The sequence below is a fragment of the Tachysurus fulvidraco genome, chromosome 14, assembly GCF_022655615.1.
Source record: "Tachysurus fulvidraco isolate hzauxx_2018 chromosome 14, HZAU_PFXX_2.0, whole genome shotgun sequence".
Lineage (NCBI taxonomy): Eukaryota > Metazoa > Chordata > Actinopteri > Siluriformes > Bagridae > Tachysurus > Tachysurus fulvidraco.
The window spans coordinates 21638169-21659349 of NC_062531.1; the positions used below are offsets into that span (position 1 = coordinate 21638169).

General features: G+C 39.6%; 3 protein-coding genes across 8 annotated transcripts in view; all 3 read right to left on the bottom strand.

Moving 5' to 3' along the window:
* frmd3 (FERM domain containing 3) overlaps positions 1–10872 on the bottom strand; it is a 44120-nt gene extending 33248 nt beyond the window's left edge. For 2 of the 4 annotated variants that reach the window (XM_027167254.2, XM_027167250.2), the window contains exon 1: positions 10400–10871. In XM_027167254.2, coding sequence (XP_027023055.2) covers positions 10400–10504 — 105 coding nt within the window. In that variant the 5' untranslated portion in view covers positions 10505–10871. Of the gene's footprint in view, positions 1–10399 lie in introns of all 4 variants that reach the window. The other 2 variants (XM_027167251.2, XM_027167253.2) reach the window with 2 other exon arrangements.
* A 1061-nt stretch (positions 10873–11933) lies between these two features.
* Positions 11934–18136, bottom strand: gkap1 (G kinase anchoring protein 1). 2 transcript variants are annotated; one of them, XM_027167339.2, is made up of 12 exons: positions 17982–18136; positions 17179–17451; positions 16270–16425; positions 16080–16157; positions 15201–15333; positions 15058–15086; positions 14635–14787; positions 14018–14104; positions 13714–13777; positions 13507–13577; positions 13344–13421; positions 11934–12620 (listed from the first exon to the last, which is right to left on the bottom strand). In XM_027167339.2, the coding sequence occupies exons 1-12, from the start codon at positions 18117–18119 to the stop codon at positions 12579–12581; spliced, it is 1302 nt and encodes a 433-aa protein (XP_027023140.2). In that variant the 5' UTR covers positions 18120–18136; the 3' UTR covers positions 11934–12578. The 2 variants fall into 2 exon arrangements, with proteins under 2 accessions (XP_027023140.2, XP_027023141.1); XM_027167340.2 differs by having other exon boundaries at positions 17900–18033.
* c14h9orf64 (chromosome 14 C9orf64 homolog) lies at positions 18111–21075 on the bottom strand. Of its 2 annotated transcripts, none has more exons than XM_027167341.2 (5): positions 20817–21075; positions 19975–20312; positions 19616–19872; positions 19119–19314; positions 18111–18449 (listed from the first exon to the last, which is right to left on the bottom strand). In XM_027167341.2, exons 2-5 carry the CDS (start codon positions 20309–20311, stop codon positions 18220–18222), a joined length of 1020 nt encoding a protein of 339 aa, XP_027023142.2. In that variant the 5' UTR covers position 20312; positions 20817–21075; the 3' UTR covers positions 18111–18219. The 2 variants fall into 2 exon arrangements, with proteins under 2 accessions (XP_027023142.2, XP_027023143.2); XM_027167342.2 differs by having other exon boundaries at positions 19975–20365.
* Between the last annotated feature and the right edge of the window lie 106 nt (positions 21076–21181).

A 21181-nucleotide genomic window follows, 5' to 3' on the forward strand; every position in this document is an offset into this window, starting at 1 on the left:
GGCCCTTGAGCAAGGCCCTTAACCCTCTCTCCACCTCAGGGGTGCTGTATCATGGCTGACCCTGTGCTCTGAACCGAACCTCCAAAGTTGGGATACGTGAAGAAAGATTTTCACTTTGCTGAAATGTATATGTGACAAAATAAAAAAAGTATTTTGCAATTAACAATGTCAGTCAAAACAAAGCAGAGTGCAAAGTGTACTCTGTGAAAATATCAAGACGAGGAACTCCGGCATCTTCCTACAGTACAGGTGGTGAAACATAATTTAGCGTGTAAGCAGAATCTTTAATAAACTGTCCGTTGTTCATGTGAACGATTCAGTTCTGCGAGCACTGAGACACTGAGACTAGAGGTCTTCACGGGTCCACTTAGATCCGAAAACCCGAGGTCTGACCAGAGCGGGTTCGGGTCTAAACGTTTCACGTGTACCTCGGACACGGGTCAGGTATAATAATAGCGGCATCGGGTCTCAGGTAATTTAAAATGAATGTGTTTTTCCCAAAGGGACCCGAGAAGACCCAAACTATATCTCGCGTGTGTGCATCGACTCGAGTCCTTTTCCAACCTCTCCTCTGTTTGCCAAGACCGCTTGTGACATGTGGCTGGCGACGTGTGGCTGGCGAAACAGACCTGTCAATCAATTTTGAATACACGCTGTAGCGGTTACTTTAGTGTAGAGTTACGCAACATTCGGGTCCAGTCGGGTTAAAAAAAAAAGCCAACGGGTCTGGTCGGACTCGGATCAAATTCTTTCGGGTTTGTCTCGGGTCGGGTCTTTCTTAAAAAAATAAAAATATATGCACTTCGGGTTCAGGTAAAAGGTCATTTTGGGTCGGGTACATTTCTTTAGACACGAGAAGACCTCTAACTGAGACACGTATGCGACTAGATGCGGGCGTGTCCAGTGGGGTGACCAAATAATATGCAGTGACTCCCAGTGGGAGTGAAGACAGTAGAGCACACGTCACTTCTCTGTCGTCTTGTATGATATGATATGATGTAGATGTGACGTAATGCTGAATTTTTTACACAAACACTAACTCTCCATCCAGAATATTTCATTTTAACAACATGAAAACTGATATGGAATAAACGTTATTACTATTGCAACCAGTAGTAGGAACGCCTACTGATGACTTCATTGTACAGAGTGTGTGTGTGTGTGTGTGTGTGTGTGAACAGATATAATTTCAGAGTCATTTCAATATCAGTTGTGTCTAAAAAAAAAAAAAACCTGAAAAAAGGAGCGAAAGTACATTTCAAGATAAACGTGATGAATACATGATAAACAAACCCTGAAGTCCTCATCACCTTATGTCACAGTAACATTAGCAAAAGACATTTTATTTTAATCATGGAGTCTGTTCATCACTGAGCAGATGGCAATCTGAGTTTTGAATTAAAAAAGCAACATAAGGTGACAAAATAAAGCAAGCCTACACAGAGCAGCATCCTCGTAAATAACGGTTACAGATAACATCCTCGTGCTGGATGACTAAGACGGTGCATCTGGGTCAGATTCATTTGGAAATCTGTTCAGAAAAGCCACCAGTAATATTAAATGTGGTTCCGAAACCATCGAAAATGAGTGATGCTAGTGGCTGAAAAGCCGTGCTGAAGACCGGATGGCTGTTAGGTCAAACTGCAGGACTCAGTTGAAATTTATTTGTATAGCACTTTTAACAATTCACATTGTCTCAAAGCAGCTTTACAGATGTATAGAAACAGAATAAGAAGTTTAAGGTTTTCCCCTAATGATCAAGCCTGAGGTAATGCTGGCAGGAAAAACTCCCTGAGATGATATGAGGAAGAAACCTTGAGAGGAACCAGATTCAGTAGGGAACCTCATCCTCATTTGGGTGATAATGGACTGTAAATAATGTAAATGTAAATCATGTCCTTTCTACAACAGTTTATAGTATATAGTACAGTTTATAGTATAGTTCCTCCTGAGAAACTAATGCTGTAGGTCAGCGCAATTTCCGAGTTCACCACAAACCCAATACTAATTCCTTCCTGCCGGAGTCTTCAAATGATCCCTGATGAAGAACCGACCATAAAGCTGACTGATGCAACAGTGCTCCAAAGAAAGATAAGTCTCAGGCTGTCCATGCAGATGTATTCCCAACATTTATGGAAGGAGTCTCCAGTGCCAGTGCTTAGAAGCAGTATATTCAGCACGGGTTTCCATTCAGCTGCTGAAAAACTTCAACACTTTATGTACATTTTTCTTTCATTTCATTTCCATGATGTGGTGAAGTAAATAAACAAGTACTGAAATTGAGCTTAATAGAGCCTTTTATTGCTAGAAGATCGATCCCTTTCTTGAGAACATCCATAAATCCATCTATATATCCATCAATCCTCAAACGTTCACACGGAAAAGCACACATGGTGATCATGATTGACATAAAACCGCTAATGAAATAGAGCCAATGCGGTCATGTGGTTTGACTTTCCAGTAAATTCATTTACATGTGTATCTGTATATGTACTCGTACAGCGCTAATACAAATACAAATAGAAATACAGCTGTAAGCGTTTTGTACTGTATGCTCTTACATTAGAATTAGGGGATGTGGTAGCATAGTGGCTAAAGTGATGGACTATTGAGCAGCAGGTTGTGAGTTCAAATCCCAGGTCCATCAAGCTGGCACTGCTGGTCCCCTAAGTAAGTCGCTTAACTCTCAGTTCTCAAAATCAGATTAAACTGTATAGACCAGGGGTCGGCAACCCGCGGCTCCGGAGCCGCAAGTGGCTCTTTCATCCCTCTGCTGCGGCTCCCTGTAGATTTGTAAAATAAATATTAAATTTAAATTTATTTTATTTTAATTAGTTAGTTTTTTTTTTAAACTGTTTTTAGTAATTCTAATTAATAAGTAATTTTAGTAATTCTTAAAAGTAATTCTAAATTCTAAGATCATGATGCTCTTGTAACATTAAAATAAACCGTGTTTAATTTGTCTGTCGCTCAAAATATGCGTCATAACTGTCGACTTGCGAAACCCGACACACAGAAGTAGGCGCATTTTTGGTTTGCTGCAGCCGGCAAGTTAAAATTTTGATGTCATGAATACGAAGACTCAATTAGACACTGAACATTTTATTTGAACGTGTTTGCTTGCAGAAATAAAATTTCGTTTACTCGGTAGCAGTTCATTGATTTCATAAATGCAACACACTACACTTTTTTCTACACTTTCCATGAAGGTAAAAATGGTATATGCAGCGTGTTATCTTCATTTTAGATGTCAAATGGGTTTTATGGCTCCCTGTGGTTTTTTTTTTCTGTGGGAAACGGGTCCAAATGGCTCTTTGAGTGTTTAAGGTTGCCAACCCCTGGTATAGTGTATCTATAGAAAGAAATGTACAGTTTAGGCATTTCTTTCTTTTGTTAAGTTATTAAGCCTCTGACTCAATGTGTCATATGTTATTCAATGTATAGTTTGTGTCCAAATCCCAAATGTCATCCCATTCACTGCTAGTATATTTACAGGTTTATATATAATTAAGGACCTGTCACATAATCCATGCTAGATGACTTGTTTATAAATCGTTATGTTCTCATTAACACGTGACCTTCGACATATTACATGATTTAACATTTTCCTACGTTAACTACAAATACATTTCCACTTCTACGTTCTTTATACAAGGTGAAATAATGTCAGTCTTACTATCAGCCTCAGAGGAGAAAAATCCTGTGTGGCTGACAGACATCTGTATGTGTGTGTTTGGTGGAGGGGTGGGGTGGGGTCGTGGGGGGGGGCTTTACTGTTTATGAGGTCACCTTTCCCCGCTGGCTAAACAAGCTGCTGTCACTTAAAATACGTATCTCTATCTCTCATACACACAAACACACAAATACACACACACACTCTGTACTGAGTTGTCCAGGTGATGTACAGAAGGCACACACACATTATGTCTGAGTTGCCCAGGTGATGTACAGAAGGCACACACACACACACACACACACACACACACACACACACACATTATGTCCGAGTTGCCCAGGTGATGTACAGAAGGCACACACACACACACATTATGTCTGAGTTGCCCAGGTGATGTACAGAAGGCACACACACACACACACACACACACACACACACACACACACACACACACACACACACACACACACTATGTCTGAGTTGCCCAGGTGATGTACAGAAGGCGCACACACACACACACATTATGTCTGAGTTGCCCAGGTGATGTACATATGGCACACACACACATTATTTCTATGTTACCCAGGTGATGCTCAAAAGTTACACACACACTGTTGCTGAGCTGCCCTATGTGATGTACAAAAGTTACACACACTCACATACTTTTTTGCTGAGCTGGTCCAGGTGATGTAGAGAAGGTACACACACACACACACACACACACACACACACACACACACACACACACACACACACACACACACACACAGAGTTGCTGAGCTGCCCCAGGTTACATATAGAAGGTATACACACTTTTTGCTGAGCTACCCCAGGTGAGGTACAGAATGTACACACACACACACACACACACACACACACACACTTCTCTATATATAGTGAGATGTAAGTGACAGCAGCATGTTTAGCCAGTGGGCACAAGTGACCTCGTAAACTCAAACTCAAACACACACACACACACACACACCCACACATGCACACACAGCCGAGGCAAACTGTATCCATCCTCTTATATATATTTTTATGAGACACATTTCATGGTACAAGATTTTTTCCTATAAATTCCTTTAGTCTCAGCAGCCCATCCAACTACACTCGTATCAACATGCACAGCACATCAGTGAGCAATCATTCATCACAAACTATACTCATCACTCATCTGTCCTCCAACCCACCGTTCACTTCCCTCCCTTTCCCCAACATTCGATCCTTCATCCCTTCTCTTTCTCCTCTTCCTCCCTTCAGTCATCATAGTGGAAAATCATCAAAGGATTTGGTGGAGGATAAGAATAGCGTGACGTCTATTCATAGCCTAACGAAAGAACGCTCGTACCGAATCACAAGGAGAACAAGAGAACCGGAGAGAGGGATATGTTTCTGCAGATGAGGTGATTTGGACTCTGTGAAACGTGAGATTAATAAAAATAGAAACGTTACATCGATGAATCCATTTTGATATCAAAGCTAGAACAACAATCAAGGACAAGTCGCACTGTCAAGGTTCTTGCCGTAAAGTTGCTTGCACAGGAATCGACAAGCAATTTTAGTGCTTTATTTGGGCTACAACCAGCATAAATCCAAATCCAATTTTTTTAAAAATTTCGTTAACATTTGTGTGCTACAGTTTGGCCGACCGCACTGAACACGCTCATATCACACACAAAACTTTTGCAATTCAAAGTCATTTGAAAAGCAGTACACCAAAATTGTTGTGGCTGGAGAAGAAGACATGTAGGAATGTAGCGAATATTAGCTAATACTTCTACTTACTTATGCATTAGACTTAATTTATGACATTTTGTAAGATCAAATCAGATTAAAACGGACATGAATCATCATCATGTAGTCGAGAAACAGTGGCAGAACAACATTAATGCAAGTGTAGAGTGAAGCCAATGATATTGAAATAAAAGACTAGAGGGCGCTAGTCACCGTACTGATTTGATATGCAGCTGTGTTGAATAAGAAGTTACCTCAGTGTTGTGCTAGCTATAAAAATAAAATAAAATAAAATGCCTTGCAAACCTTCACAGTTATAACAGTATATTTAATTCAGTTTTCTCTGCAATACATTTATTGTCATTTCATTCATTTTCTACCGCTTATGCGAACTTCTCGGGTCACGGGGAGCCTGTGCCTATCTCAGGCGTCTTTGGGCATCAAGGCAGGATACACCCTGGACGGAGTGCCAACCCATCGCAGGGCACACACACTCTCATTCACTCACACACTCACACATTACCGACAATTTTTACAGAGATGCTAATCAACCTACCATGCATGTCTTTGGACCGGGGGAGGAAACCAGAGTACCCGGAGGAAACCCCCGAGGCACAGGGAGAACATGCAAACTCCACACACACAAGGCGGAGGCGGGAATCGAACCCCCAACGCTGGAGGTGTGAGGCGAACGTGCTAACCACTAAGCCACACACACATTAAGTTAAATTTGGTAGGATATTGAAAAGAGAAAAATCCAAACCTTTGGCTCGATTGATTTCTCATTGTTTGTCACATATGGTTTCTCTACTCTTTGGTATGAAAGCTTTTTTTTTTCCCACCCTGTTATATACATCCTTTTATTAAATATGTCTCTAGAGAGAATACAAAGACAAAGAAAGTTCAGAAGGAAGAAATCACTGGTGCCTCTGAAGTGTATACGTAGCTAACAACTATTTTGCTTTAGTAATCTGCCAACAAAACTGGTATGCAAACCAAAGATAATTTGTGTTAACCACTACTATTACTAATCAGAAAAAAACAGTATAAGATCTTGAGTGAATAGTTTGCACGAACAACTCTGTATAAATTTCCAGCGAACTTCTCTGACTGTACCGTAGAGCCTTGTCTCTATATTCTTCAGTCATTCTTCATCTGTTCATACAGAAAAACTTACAACAACTCAAACACTTAAATAGGTTCATTTTCCCCCTCATGTATTCAAAACTATTCTACCTCCTGCACCATGATAGACTGGTTCATGCTCACCACCAGTCCACCAATTAAATATCATTCATGACAGTGACAAGGCAGTAAAGCAGTGACAGACGCATCAGAAGTGAAAATTTACTTTGAGAGAAAATGCTTTTGTATTTTATTTTATTTTCATTGTAACTGACTAGCATTACAGGGGTATCATTAGCCGATTGTACCCTTCCAGTCTGACAAGAGGAAATGGGAATCATTATATTATAGTACATACAAATAGTAGGAGACTGTTGGAAAAACACTGGCCTAAACAATTCTTAGATTTATACGAAGGATTCAAAGCGTGCACACCATCTCGTTTGTTTTTTTGTCTGAGACCTACTTTGGTTATCTTGTGCAATTCATTGTTCCATGAACCCTCTTACGTAAGCTGTGTGAACAAACGTACATCACGGTCAGATGTTCCGGTTCCCATGTTGACCATGTTCATTTGTCACTTCCCCTGATGCCTGCTGCACGCTTGCTGACTCAGACAGAACCTGGGAGAAGTTCCAGTTAATGATGAACTAGGAAGAGTGTGTGGCCCACTGAGACAGGAGTGTTTCTCATAGCTAAACATTGGCTCTCCTTCGTAGAGTGATCAAAAGAAAACTGACAGAACGATCCTTTTATTATAGCACCTGGTAGAAGTATTCGGCCCTGTTGCTGTGAAAGCCCTAATTCGTTCCAGGAGCAAATCAGATGTCAAGTAATTAGTTGAAAATGACTCCATCTGAGTGTGAATAAAGTGTCATGTGATCTCTGTAAATAAATAAATAGAAATGATATTGGAAGGCCTCCAAGTATGTTGCTGGAACATACTGAAGAACGATGAGTTATCAAAACAAGTTAAGGGCATTGATCTTGAAAAAAAAAAAAAAAAAGCATCTGAGTGTAAATCCAATCTAAATATTGTATGAAAAGGATGGAACGAATATGACACAACTACAACAGAGAAAACCGTACACCAAAAAAAACTGACAAGATAATGAAATCATTCACAAATTGTTGAATGTTTGGTGTTCTAGTCTTTAAGGATCAACATATCTGATGACAACCGAGTCACAGAAGCAACCAAGAAGTTAACATTAAGAACATCACCCCCAGAGCATGATGAAGAAATGTGAAGCACGGTGGTGGTAGCGTTGAGCTAACAGCTACTGGCACGGGCAGCACAAAGCCCTTTATTGGCATGGGCAGCACAAAGCCCTGACCTGAAACCCAGGAATGCATGTCTGAGCTAGAAGGCCCAAAAAAAAAAACCTGACTGAGTTACACCGGTTCTGTCAGGAAGAAGTTAGCATACACTCCACACTTGAGTGTCTTGTTTCAAGTCTTGAAAATGTCTTTAGTCCAAGTGTATGGAAACGTTTGTCCTCAACTATAGTTACAATACAAACTGTATGCACCTCCCCAGGACACATAAAGCCTGGTATACTCTATTGGGTTTCCTGCCACAAAGACTATATGTTCAATCTGTCCAAAAGAAGTGAATATTGACAGTGTCTGCTATTTTACAGGCTCAGCAAAATAGTCCTAAAAAGGCACAAAAGCAGCACAAAAGCAAGCGACCTGCATGCACAGATATCACTTAACAAAGTGTTGAGTTTATCTCAGGTTTCTACTAATACCAAATGAATCAAATGGTCTATTATACTGTTTCAAAAGTGAATTTCGAGGCCACAGATTTCCCATAACAGTCATGTCCCATGTAGATGAGCTTTGCAGTAGAAGAAAACAGCCACAAACATGCGCACATACTGCATATTTAAAGATCCTTACCGAAATTCAACACCTTTTCTGCCGGATTCCCTTCCCTGAGAAGAGGACTAACACACAATGCCTCCCTTTAATCAGCAGGATTATATCCACGTTGTCCAGCTTCGGACAGTGTATTACAGGTACCGAGGGTAGGACAGAGACTATTAGATCAGATCGTGGGAAAAGGCAGCTGATGGGGAGAACAGAGCAAGGATAATCATAAAATATTCAGCAGAAATCCATCACAGGACAAGAAACCATTATGGCTTTCTGGTGGTCTGAAAAATTCATTAGTCTGAAACAAAAAGGTTTCACTTTTAATAGCAAACTGCACAAAAGTGCAAGAGTTGGAAAGAAAAAGCACTGTTATGGTCATGGAAAAAGGGATTTTTTTTAAAAAATGAAGAGCTGACCACAAAAAAAGTAACACAATCCCAGTGGTTTCATGAGAACGTTGCCACTCCCTTGTCTCTGTCCGCTCGTCCACTGCTCATGTTACTGATTAGCAAACATGGCAGATGCTGAAGTGAACGACTGTTATTTTCACATATCATTTTATCAATATTGGATGGGATTAAATGTAGCAAAGGAAGAGGTTTTCAGTGTTAAAAAGGTTTACCAATGTTCAAGACACCCATGCCATAAACCTGTAAATGACTTTTTAAACCACTTTTGCAACTGGCAACCTTTTCAGCAGACGTTAACAGCTGTCGCATAATTGCTGTTGATTATACAAGTTGAGAGACCAGGTTTAGTCGACTCATCATAAGTGAGTGTATTAAGCCTAACTGTAAAGCCTAACTTGTCTTCTCATGTTTCCCATGACTGATTGTTGATCACCACTCTTCAATCATTCACAACCACATTTTCCCACTAACCAATCACTGATCATTATTGTTCCCTATAACCAATCACTCACCACCACTTTTTCTCAACAACCAATCATTCACCACCACATTTTCCCAATAACCAATCACTGATCATTATTGTTCCCTATAACCAATCACTCACCACCACTTTTTCTCAACAACCAATCACTCACCACCACTTTTTCTCAACAACCAATCACACACCACCACTTTTTCCCAATAACTAATTGCTGAACCCCATTGTTTCCACCATCCAATTTCTGAAGAACATTGATTCCAACAACCAATCATTGAGTGCCACTGTTTCTAATTACCAATCAATGACCTTCACTACCAATCACAGACATTCAATCATGACAGTATTCAAGAATAATAAAAACAAGTTTCATTCCATCTATACCGGTTTCCTTTCACTATATCTCTGAATTCTCATTTAAAATAAGTTTGTGATGCCATATCCTAAGATTTCTTCATTCTATAACAAATGATATATTCAGGTACTTCTAACTGTCCTCACAACATCTTAATATAATACATTTTCGATATGCAAATAATCTTGACATATCATCGAATATACAATTTAGCCTCTGACGTCATTTGGTGACTTTGTAAGCATGCAACACTAATTAAAACACTGCTTGGTGTATTGTTTCTGGTCATTTGAAGAATTAGGGGTTTATGTTTTGATATTAATATGTTGATTCATTTTGGAAAGACCTTTTTTTGTGTGTCTTGGACCTAATGTGTGTAATCTGTGAGTTTAACATTCAGGAAAAGAAAGCTCCACATCTCTAACACATAAACAGAATGTCAATTAAACAATTACACACAATATCGATGAAATGCAGTCATTTTGTGCGGCTGAGATGCAAAATACAACAATTGGTGACATGACTGGGAGGAAACATAACATGAAACATAGAATGACAAAAACTGACGAATCATCAGCACCTCAAACAGTAAACAAGCTGATGTGTGAAGCAGATACAGTTTAATCAATAACACAGTCATCTAATAACACGTGCTATAAAAACATCCAACATTTTTCAGCCCACACCAGAAGAACCAGAAGACACATGACCATGGCGTCTCCTTGACTCGCGCGTACCTGGATGCTGCAGGAGATCTCCGAGTCGTCCAGCAGGCGCACGGTGCAGTGGATCTCCCGGCTGAGCGAAGACACGCTCGGGCTCCGGAGGCGCAGCATTTTCATGGCTCTGGATCCTACATACCGGAAACCGGGGCCTCGTCGCCTCTCATGCGCACAGACAGCGCGTGCTAAAGCTTCGCGCTCGGTAACGATCACAGTACATTCGCGTTCAGGAGCGATGTGCGTGCTGTGATGCTCCAACACTGCTCATGATGCTTTGAGCAAATCTGCAAATCCTCCCTCATCTGTCTCTCGCACCCCTATCTATCTGGGTTGCCAAATTGCTTCGTTTATAATCCTTTTTCCAGCATATGAAAACAGCTGACTAGTCATAAACAAGTTCCGATTTCCTTATAGTATTTCACATAATTTTTATTTTCCGTTTTCCTGTGTTTAAGGTCGTCATTATAGTGCAAGAGGTTTAGAGCGAGGTAGTTGAGCAAAGGGTTTATATTTCAGCAATCTGGCAACTCTTTCTGTTGACGTAAGGGTCCCGAGTCCAGAATAAAGCGCACATAAAACGAGGGTAAATAAAACAAAAACGAGCTTTTAATGTAGCGAAATCGATGTCCTCGTTTTTCAATTCAGTGCTTTTTATATGTATAAGTTGTAAAAGGACAAAATTGTATCGGTGTGACGTGTTAACTAATATTTAATTGAGCGCGCGCACCGGCTCAGCATCACCAGCACCGCTAAATCCAACATAATAATAATAATAATAATAATAATAATAATAATAATAATAATAATAATAATAATAATAATAAAACATGCTATATTATAGATATAACTAGTTGTTATAGATGTGGGATCATGTAGAATGTTTTGCAGAGACGATGAAAGGTTACAAAACTGGAACAATTTACTAGAAAGGTCAAGAATCTGATTAAATCAAACTGCAGTTAAAATCAACTGGATTATAAACATCTGTATTCAGACTCCGTTGACTTTGTTTAAAAAAATGTATATTCTTATGTATATTATATATATATATATATATATATATATATATATATATATATATATATAGAGAGAGAGAGAGAGAGAGAGACAGAGAGTAAGAGAAAAAGTTGTTGAGACACAGAGAGAGAGAGAGAGAGAGAGAGAGAGAGAGAGAGAGAGAGAGAGAGAGAAACATAGTGAGAGAGAGAGAGAGAGAGAGAGAGAGAGAGAGAGAGAGAGAGCTCTAGATGTGGGTGTAGTAACCACAACTAGTCATACAGTAATATTATTGTAAAAACATCTTTTTGACCATTAACTCACTTATTTGGTATGACAGTAAGAACCATTGCCTCTTTTTCCTTTTCAAAACTCTTTCCCCATGTTGAAAAATGATAAAATGTTTTTTATCCATGTTTCCAATACAGCTCAATAACATTGTGTGCATCCTTATGTTAAGACATTTGGCTTTGATGAACAGGTCTGAGAAAAGACAAGAACTCAATCGCCCCAGCTCATGAATAAATCTACACATAAAACGATAAACTGATTATTCTTTGAAAAAGTCGACTGGCGTCTTTATTAAAAAGAACTCAAAAAGTCCACCATTGTACTCACTCTTAGTGAAGTAGATGCTTTTCTTTTGTGGATGAAATGCACTGGCACTTTTTTCAGCAGCAACTGCCAGACCAATCCAAACAAAATGACACGAGACATTAAATTGTGTTAGTAGAAGTTGCTCATTTATACTGATTTAGTCCTGTTTGTGGCTCAGGATGGAACCTGGGTCTGGTTTTATTAACAACAATATAAATCCTGCATAGTGACAGCATTTATAATAGCATAAGGTGAATGTCAGCAGTTTCTAATGCTTCTGGGAAACAACTGTAGTTAAATCACATCAGATCCACCAGCCAAGGCATATCACTCAAAATACCGAGCAAATACTGAATCCTCCTTTCAGAAGAAAAAGAAGAAAAAAATACAGAGATGATTTCTAACCCTAGCAGCAAAAGGCCAATTTTTACCCACATAATCATTATGAAGCAAATAAGACTACAGTCATGATGGACAGGAAGAAATATGTGTGTGTGAGAGATAAGATTCAGGGAGATGAGATTCGATGAGCGAGTGTGATGCGGGTCAGTGTTGGAGACGTGGGAGCAACTAAACTGTTCATAATGTCCGTGTCTGATCTTCATAAATCTCCATCTGGTCCCTTCTTGCCCTTCCGGTTGGTCTGAGGAAGAGAAGGAGGAAGAGAAGTGTTAGCTCATGTATCGGATGTGTTTACTTAAAAGTACAGAAATAAACCGTATCCGTCCGTGTGCCTGAACTTTAGCCCACGTGCTGTTTATATTAGTCACAAGCTGCATAATTTTCACTAGTACAGGAAAGTACAGGTACAATCTCATAACCACCTGTTAGAGCCAACCAGGTGTTGGGTAGATGTCGTGCCATAAAACCTTACTCAAACATGCTGTACATGTAATTCAAACAGAAAATAAATACTCGAGTCATTAGATATCTGTGTTTTTTTGGTCTGAAAATATTCTGCCAGTAACCTTCACCCAAAGTCTTTACATACAAGAAAGCTCAATCATAAATCATCCAACAACAGATATTACAGTGGGTGTGAGTCTCTTATAACCAAAAAAAAATCCGATCTGAATGCAAATGCAATGGTACATGTATTTATTTCTAATTTTCAGCTTATAAATAGATTGTTTCTAAGAGCACAATTTTCTATTACATTACATACATCTGGTTATTATTGCAGCTAATAGCGGCAGGTTCTAAAAAGCCGATGAGACGAATGAACGAAATGAAATCCTAGCAAATCCTTCTGATCAAGCAGTTGTTCTTGTTGCTGTCTGCGGAAAATAAGGAGTTTGGACGTGCAGAACGAGAGAGCACTTCCGCAGAGGTGGATTGATTTGGCACAGATCAACATGGCACTTACTTGATGTTTCGGTTGTTCGGACTGCAATCCCTTCATCTTCGACCGCTCCTGCTCTAATGACGTATGCAGTAATGTCACCTGAGCGGCGGAAATGACAAGCTTCAGCTAACGTTCATTAAATGCTCATCCCACATATTTAACTTGTGCACAAATTCACACATACCTGTTTGGTCAGCTCCTCTTTTATGTTCAGAAGCTCCTCGACTTGCTGCAGGATTTCCGCTTTGTCTTTCACTGAAAGAGACATTTATTGTAGTGTAAACGCATTAGAAAGGTTTGCCGGAGCCTGCGGGATTTAATTTACAATTCTCCCCCTCCTTCTGGAGCTGTGTAATATGATTGAGTGCGTTGAGGCGTACTGTGTACTTACTCTCGCCTTGCTGAAGCATCTTGAGTAACTGGGAATTTCTTGCCTTCACTTCTTTATATCGATCCTGAAAATAAAAAAAATAAAAATAAAATAAAATAAAAAAAACTAGACAGAAATCCAAGACACACCTTTACACCTCACTAAAATGAGAAGGACCTGTAAAACAAATTAAACAGAGATATTATATCTGATATCCATTTGCTTTTAACTAACATTTACAGCCTTCTGGTATCCAGTTTGTGTGTGTTTTATTTGCCCCACATTCTAACTTGCTTGAGTCAAGGCTTATTGTGAATCAGCTTACCTCCCATTGAGAAATGGTCTTCTTCAATTTTACTATTTCCTGGTCTTTCTTTTCCAGCTCAAACTTTAACTGTTCAGTTCTTACATCCTGAAAAGTGGGAATGACACAATGTTGATATACTAAGAATCAGGCCAAAACCAAGCAGGCGCGCAGAGAGAGCGAGAGCAAGAGAGAGCGAGATACATCTATGACAGCAGACTGTGTGAAAGCAGTAATGCAAAATTCATTATTCTTTACAGACCAAAGACACAACAACATTCTTAATGATTTTTATTAACTCACAAGACCAAGGCTTTGGGAATTTATATGTCAAAGGATAAAACTTAATGCAAAGTGAGTTGGAAAGTATTTCTTTTACTGAGCCCTTTCCCTTTCAACAAACTGGTTTTTCTTCACATATCACTGTAAAATGATTTAAAAACAAAACAAAAAAAACTACAGAGTGAGTGTGTGTGTGTGTGTGTGTGAGGCTTAAATGTATGACTCACATAGTAAGTGAGTACAGTAAGAGCAGACGCATCTCTGCTCAGCACTTCTAAAAGCACTCATGCCTGAATTGTGAGTTGGATTTCAAGTGCTTTGAAGTTTCATGAACAACATCACGCCCTGTCTCTCACCTGTTCTTGTTCAGAGGAGGTATTAACCTCTTGACCTGCGCTGCAGCTGTACTGCTCTCGACGCTTGTCTCGCTGTACTATTTTGTTAACGTCGTCCTCTAGTTGGTTAAAGAATCTCTTTTCATGCACTGCTGTGTTTCCAGGCTTTGGCTCCTGACAAAATGACATACAACACCACACACACACACACACACACACACACACACACACACACAGAGAGAGAGAGAGAGAGAGAGATGCATCTTAATAGAACTGCACACAAATCACTACTTCAGTATTATACACGAGTACAGTAACATCAGCTTCATTCATACTATAAAACAAACACTTAAATAAGGGGGCATTACACCTCAGCTAAAATACAAGCCTGATCTTTTCTCTGTATGAACCCCAATCCATGTATCTAACTACACAGAAACTCACCTCTCTCTCTGGCCTCTTACTCGGCGGATCTGAAATAGAAATTGCTCAGTTAGCACTTCTCTCTCATGTCCCTCTGTGTTGTGTGTACACACACACACACACACACACACACACACACACACACACAAAATACTCGCTCTCACCAATGTTTCCGTCTTGCTGAAAGTCTTTCAAAGACACTGTGACACGTTTGTCTTTCCCCTGCTGGTTCTTTTTCTTCTCCTTCTTCCCTCCTCCTTTGGCTTTGGGTGATGCGGTCTCAGTGCTTACAGCGTCCTGAACAAAGTGAGATCAGGTAACCAAAGCTTGAAATATTGTTCTGTATTAAGAGATCAGTAAAAAAAAAAAAAAAAAAAAAAAAAAAAAAAAAAAAAAAAAAAAAAGAAATAAAAAGCAGCTATATGATGAAACCCTCGCAGCTGAAGTTTTTCCTATAGCAAAATAAACAAGAGCCAATTTCTACAAGTGTTTTTCCCCCAGTTAACAGCTGAAAACAAACAAACTGAGAAATATAAACAAGCCCAAAGCTTTCTATTAAGCCAAAATTTGGGTTAATAAGTAGGTCACTAATAAGTGAGGGTTAAGTTTGGGTTAATAAATAGGTGAATGTGTTCAATGAAGTGAATGACTGATGAGTGTGCACATAAGTGACCAAGTAAATAACAGTGAGTGAGTGACCAAGTGAGTGAGTGTTAAACCATTGAAATGACAAATAGTCTTATCAATCTTAGGAAAGTCTTATAGGACCTTGCTAAGGCCCAGTGTTACTGTGTGTTACATTACTGTGTGTTACATTACTGTGTGTTACATTACTGTGTGTTGTCCTTCTGCTCCCTGTTAGGGATCATCACAGCAAATCATCTGTTCCACATATTTAATTTTGGCACAGGTTTTACACCAGATTTCCTTCCTGGTGCAACCGTCCCATTTTACCTGGGCTTGGGACCGGCACTGAGAGTCCAAGTATGTAAGAAGAAACAAATTTAAAAAAATACATGTGCATGTCTCAAAAGCATGTTTACCTTTTTCTGTTGCTCAAACTCTAGTTTACTCAACATTAACGCCTTTTCCAGGTCTGCCTCGTACAACTCGCTGGTCAGCTGCAAACATATGTAAACATAATATGTGTTGAAAGAAACACATCATCCTCTGAGCTAGACAAGCACTTCAGAGTCTGATGTGAGTTTCAGATTCAGATCATCAGCCATTTACCCGCTCATCTCTCTGTTTCCACTCATGCCAGCTTTCCTGGGGAGCAGACGTGCGATCCGTGGAATTAAGCAGCTCGCTGGCTAAACCCTGTAGTGTCAGTGTAGGTGGTGGTGCAGAGGATTTTTGAGGCAGCTTCTTAAAGGCGAGGTTCCTGAGCTGCAAAAAAAAAAAAAAAAAAAGTCGGTCAGCAAAGGCGACACACTATCACCAGCATATAATTCAGCCTCTAAAGCAAAAAGATTTTAAAATAATTTAAAGCCCTCAAATAGTACTTTGCAACTATAGTTAATTGATGACAGGATCATCTGTGGCTCTGGAAAAAAAACCCAAAAAGAACAGTGTGGCTTGCACAACAAGGGTTGTGTACATATTACATCACAAAATATTGCTGCAAAGCTGCAATCACTGGCATTACAACTGATTTTTTTTTGTTCATTTCAGGTCAAGACAGAAGTTTGAAAATATATTTAACAAATGATTAGCTAAAACTAAACAGCAGCACTAATATGATCTGTGAGGTCACCTGAATAAACAACAAACCAAGTGGTGTTTTTTTTTTTTTTTTTTGATTGTTTTAAAAACAATGTGGACCAGGGAAGTTAAGACCATCAGAGAAAGCTGTTATTTTGCTCTAGTTTTCATACAAAATGTTATTCAAACTGGCATAGGAAACATGCTACAACACGACCATAAAGCTGCAGGCATCCTGTTTCATCCAGGTTCTCCTATTAAACTCCAATACAAGTGCACCAGCAATAACAATGACTCCCTGTGACATCAGCATGGGACAAACTCTAATCTCTCTCAGGAATAACGAAAATATCTAACAGCAAAATCCCTGAACACATCACAACAACGTGTGCGATAGGATTTAATAGGTTTCCAGAGTGGACTTGTCTTTTTAGTCACCTCATTGGTTTCACTTTGCTGCTGCTCCTTCTTACGTTTCTTCTTGTCTTTCTTTTTGTCAGTGTTCTGGTTGTTCTTGGCACCTACGGATTTCCCTCCTGCTCGAGAGGATTTGCCGGTTTCTCGAGAGGATTTGGTTTTCCCGGTGTCGGAGTCGGTGTCTGAATCGGAGTCCACCTGCAGCAGGGCGAAGCGCGACGCTGTAGTCGGGACCGAGATCAACGTAGATGCCATGATGTGGGAGTCGGAATAAAAATGTCTGCTGTGGTGCGTCTGAAATAAACCGGTCAGAAAAATGACACCTATCCGATTGGCCTTAAAAATTACACCTTTAATATAAACAATGAAGGATGTTGTCATGGCTACAAGGCTGCACAATCATGACACGACATATACAGTAGAACAGGACGAATTTAACTGGGTCTAAACATAATGCTAACATTCACCTCACAAACAAAGCAGCTATAAAACACTCACGTCCGGTTTAATATTTCACAACCTTGTCATGAATACATAAATGTGTATTTGAGTGTGTTTCGTATTTAATTTAAAAAAAAAAAAACCTTGCTTTTAATTACTAGACATTTGAGCTGCTAGTAACGACAATGCTGTTTAGCGTTGTTTGCTAACTAGCTAGCTAGCTAGCAAAACTAGCCAGCTAAACTAGCTCACCGCGTCTCTACTTTCCACAACTGAGCATAAATTGTAGCGTCAACATTACCGTCGTAGTTTATAGCAAATGTTTCTCAAACACTCCTTGCGTCAACTAGAATATGACATAAACAACACAAATAAACTTTCACCTCCGGAAGTCCTGTGCAGTTACAGTAGGTTACTGCAAACTGTGTGCGACTGTATCTGCTGTTTCTACGGAAGCCGAGGTGGACAAATACGGCAAAGCGTTGCGCAAAATATACACACAAGACACTGGATCCTTTCATCTACCTCAGTTTTATTCAATTAAATACAAGCAAACGCTTACAGGTATTCAGTAATCAGATATTTAAAAAAAAAATAATAATAAAAAAAATGGAATGTATTTCAATAATATACACAACGTGTGTGGTGAATGGGAATGTGAGCCATTTCTTCATGGTGGTGTTTAGCATAATGCCACAGATAAAAGTCGATGAGAGCTGAGTTTATGTCACATCTCTTCCCATCTCTCTCCTGTACAAGTTTCCACAGATGATTCGTGATTTTCTCCACGCACCAGATTGAACAGCCACGAATTTCCACTTCTCTACTCTCACCTGAACTCAACAACTCCCCTGGAAACAGAAAACACTTTGTTATTCTTATTATATGTCTTTGTTACTCTGAATACACAAATGTTGCTCAACAAGAATTGTTTCTTGTCAATTGTTGTGAAATTGTTATCCATTTACAAACGCTACCAAGTTAAAGACCATTCCAAGTCAACAAACGATTTGGGGATGTGGTAGCCTAGAGGTTAAGGTGCTGGGCTACCTTTTAGAAGGTTATGAGTTTGATTCCCACGTCCACCAGGCTGCCACTGCTGGGCCCCTGAACAAGGCCCTTAACCCTCTTGATAACAATGTCTGCTAAATGCTATGAAATGTAAACAAACATCTTGAAAGCAGACTTAAATTCAGCCATACCAGTGGCATTTAATGTGACAGTAATGAGAGATGTATGATAGTGTTGATGGTGGCTTTAGCTAAGTTCAAGCTTTGGAAACTAGTCGAATGACATTGTGGGTAAACAAAATACACCCAAATCGTTGAAACCAAAAACAGTAAACTCTGACGTTATTTAGAGTACAGTGAATATGACTTGTTTATTCTAAAGATTAATATGTTAAGGGTTATTTTGTCCTTTAAGTCATAGGTGCCATAACACTGTCACAGACTTGTGGCAATTAGAGTCACAGGGCACAAGAATGGTGAGCATACAAACATAACACACCGCACCCTTACCCTTTTTCAGTGCTTCCATGAGAGCATCTGAGTAGCGTAGTGCCCCCAGGTAGACGAGGGCCTGTGGCACTCTGTAGTCAGCAAACATGGTCAGGTAGTCCAGGTTGCGTATGTCCCCCTCACCTCTGGCCTCCATGATCCCCCAGTAATCTGCCACAAGGATCTGAGCCCTCTTATAGAAGGAAATCTTCTTGCCCTAGTTTATCAACATCACATTCATTTGATGACCATCTAATTACATAAGTAACCATAAAAAAAATATAATCAACAGCAGGGTGGTTCGATGTAGTGACATTACTGTTACCACCCCAAAGTTGATTATTTTTCTTTAACAGTATGCCTCAAAGTGTCTAATTCTTCATATCACAGCAATTATAGAAATAGAAATGAAGTAATGCATTTCATCAGTTATTTCTTCCACTCTTTAAAATAATAATACCCAAAAATGGAGCTTGTCATAGTGAGAAAGCATAAAGTGTCTTACTATGTCTGTATACCTGAAAGATGGCCTCGTCCCTGTAGGATGGTATGTTATCCACAATATACCGCACCATTTTCTCCGCATCATACCCCCCGTGGCTTATGAAGCTCCGGAAAGACCCACCATGCTGCATGAGCACATGGCCGGCCTCGTTAAGGGCCTGGTGACGCTCCTTCAGCATGGGCATGGGTGTGTCATTATCTGAGCGAAGAACACGTGCCAGGTCAGCCTCACTCATCTGGGAGAAGTAGGCAGGGTCAGTTATAGGCACACCTAAGAGGGAAGGAGATAAGGAAAGAAACTGGTCAAAGTTAACGTTCCATATCTCACAAATTCACTCTGTGCCCATTTAGTGCTTCCCACAGCATTATTTACCCTCGTCCATTGCCCTGGTAACAGCTGCACACAAAGACATGTAGCCACGATATGTGGTTCCTCTATGGTTCACTTCACACTGCTGGTCCTCTCTATCAGGCCAGAAGGAGAAGTTCATAGTGTCTGTCACAAACACCCAGTTAATGGCTTCATCCGTGTCCGGAGAGGGAGCAAGATTGTTCATCAACTTCCAGTTACTGGGCAAGAATTCCTCGCCATTTCTCAGCATGTAGAGCATCTCTGCCACCTTCTTAACACCCTCCTCGTCCACAAAGACGTCCCGGCTCTTCTCTGCCACATACTGGCCAGATTCCCGAGGCATCAGTGGCTGCTCCATTCTGTGCCAAAACGATGATCATATTCATATTTATAAATCAGCTCCATACAAAACCTAGCAGTTACAAAAAGTATGTTAGTATTTTGGTGTTATCTGTAATCACAAAGGCAGCATGATGACACACTGCTTCGGACCTGAGTTTTGGTTTCTGTCTGTACAGAATGTCAATTAGGTGCTAAATTATTACTAATATAATTACTATTACTACTGCCATGAGGTGGGAATGCACATGTGAGTGAGTGTGTATGGTGTCTAATGATGGGTCAGTGTCCCATTCATACTGATTATTATTATTAATATTATTATTATTATGCTTATGATTATTTTTATTATTAACAATAATAATAGTGTTAATAATAACAATAATAATAACAATAATAACAACTATAATAACAATAATAACAATAACAATAATAATAACAACAACAATAATAACAATAATATGATTATTATTAACAATAATAAGCCTGGTTACATAATACACTACATTTTTAAGCATACACACCAGAAGTAAACTCAAAGCGACAGGAAGGAAGTGAATCCAAAAAAAAAAACTCCCTAAAAATGAAATCTGAAAATAGGCGAAGTTTAGACTCGAATCAACGCAGGAAATCACTGTAGACAAAAACAACATGTTCCACTGGATATATTTTATACTCGTGTACTATACAGTGCAGAAGTGTGCAGGTTTAGTCGTTGGCCAAAAGTCCAAAGTGCGTCCATTCCGAAATAAATAAACATTCTCTTCATGCTTCTTCTTACTCAACAGTTGAACAGGATTAACAGCGCCACCTGGTGTCTCGGAGTTTGATTATATATATTTACATTTACGGCATTTAGCAGACACCCTTATCCAGATTGACTTAGAAA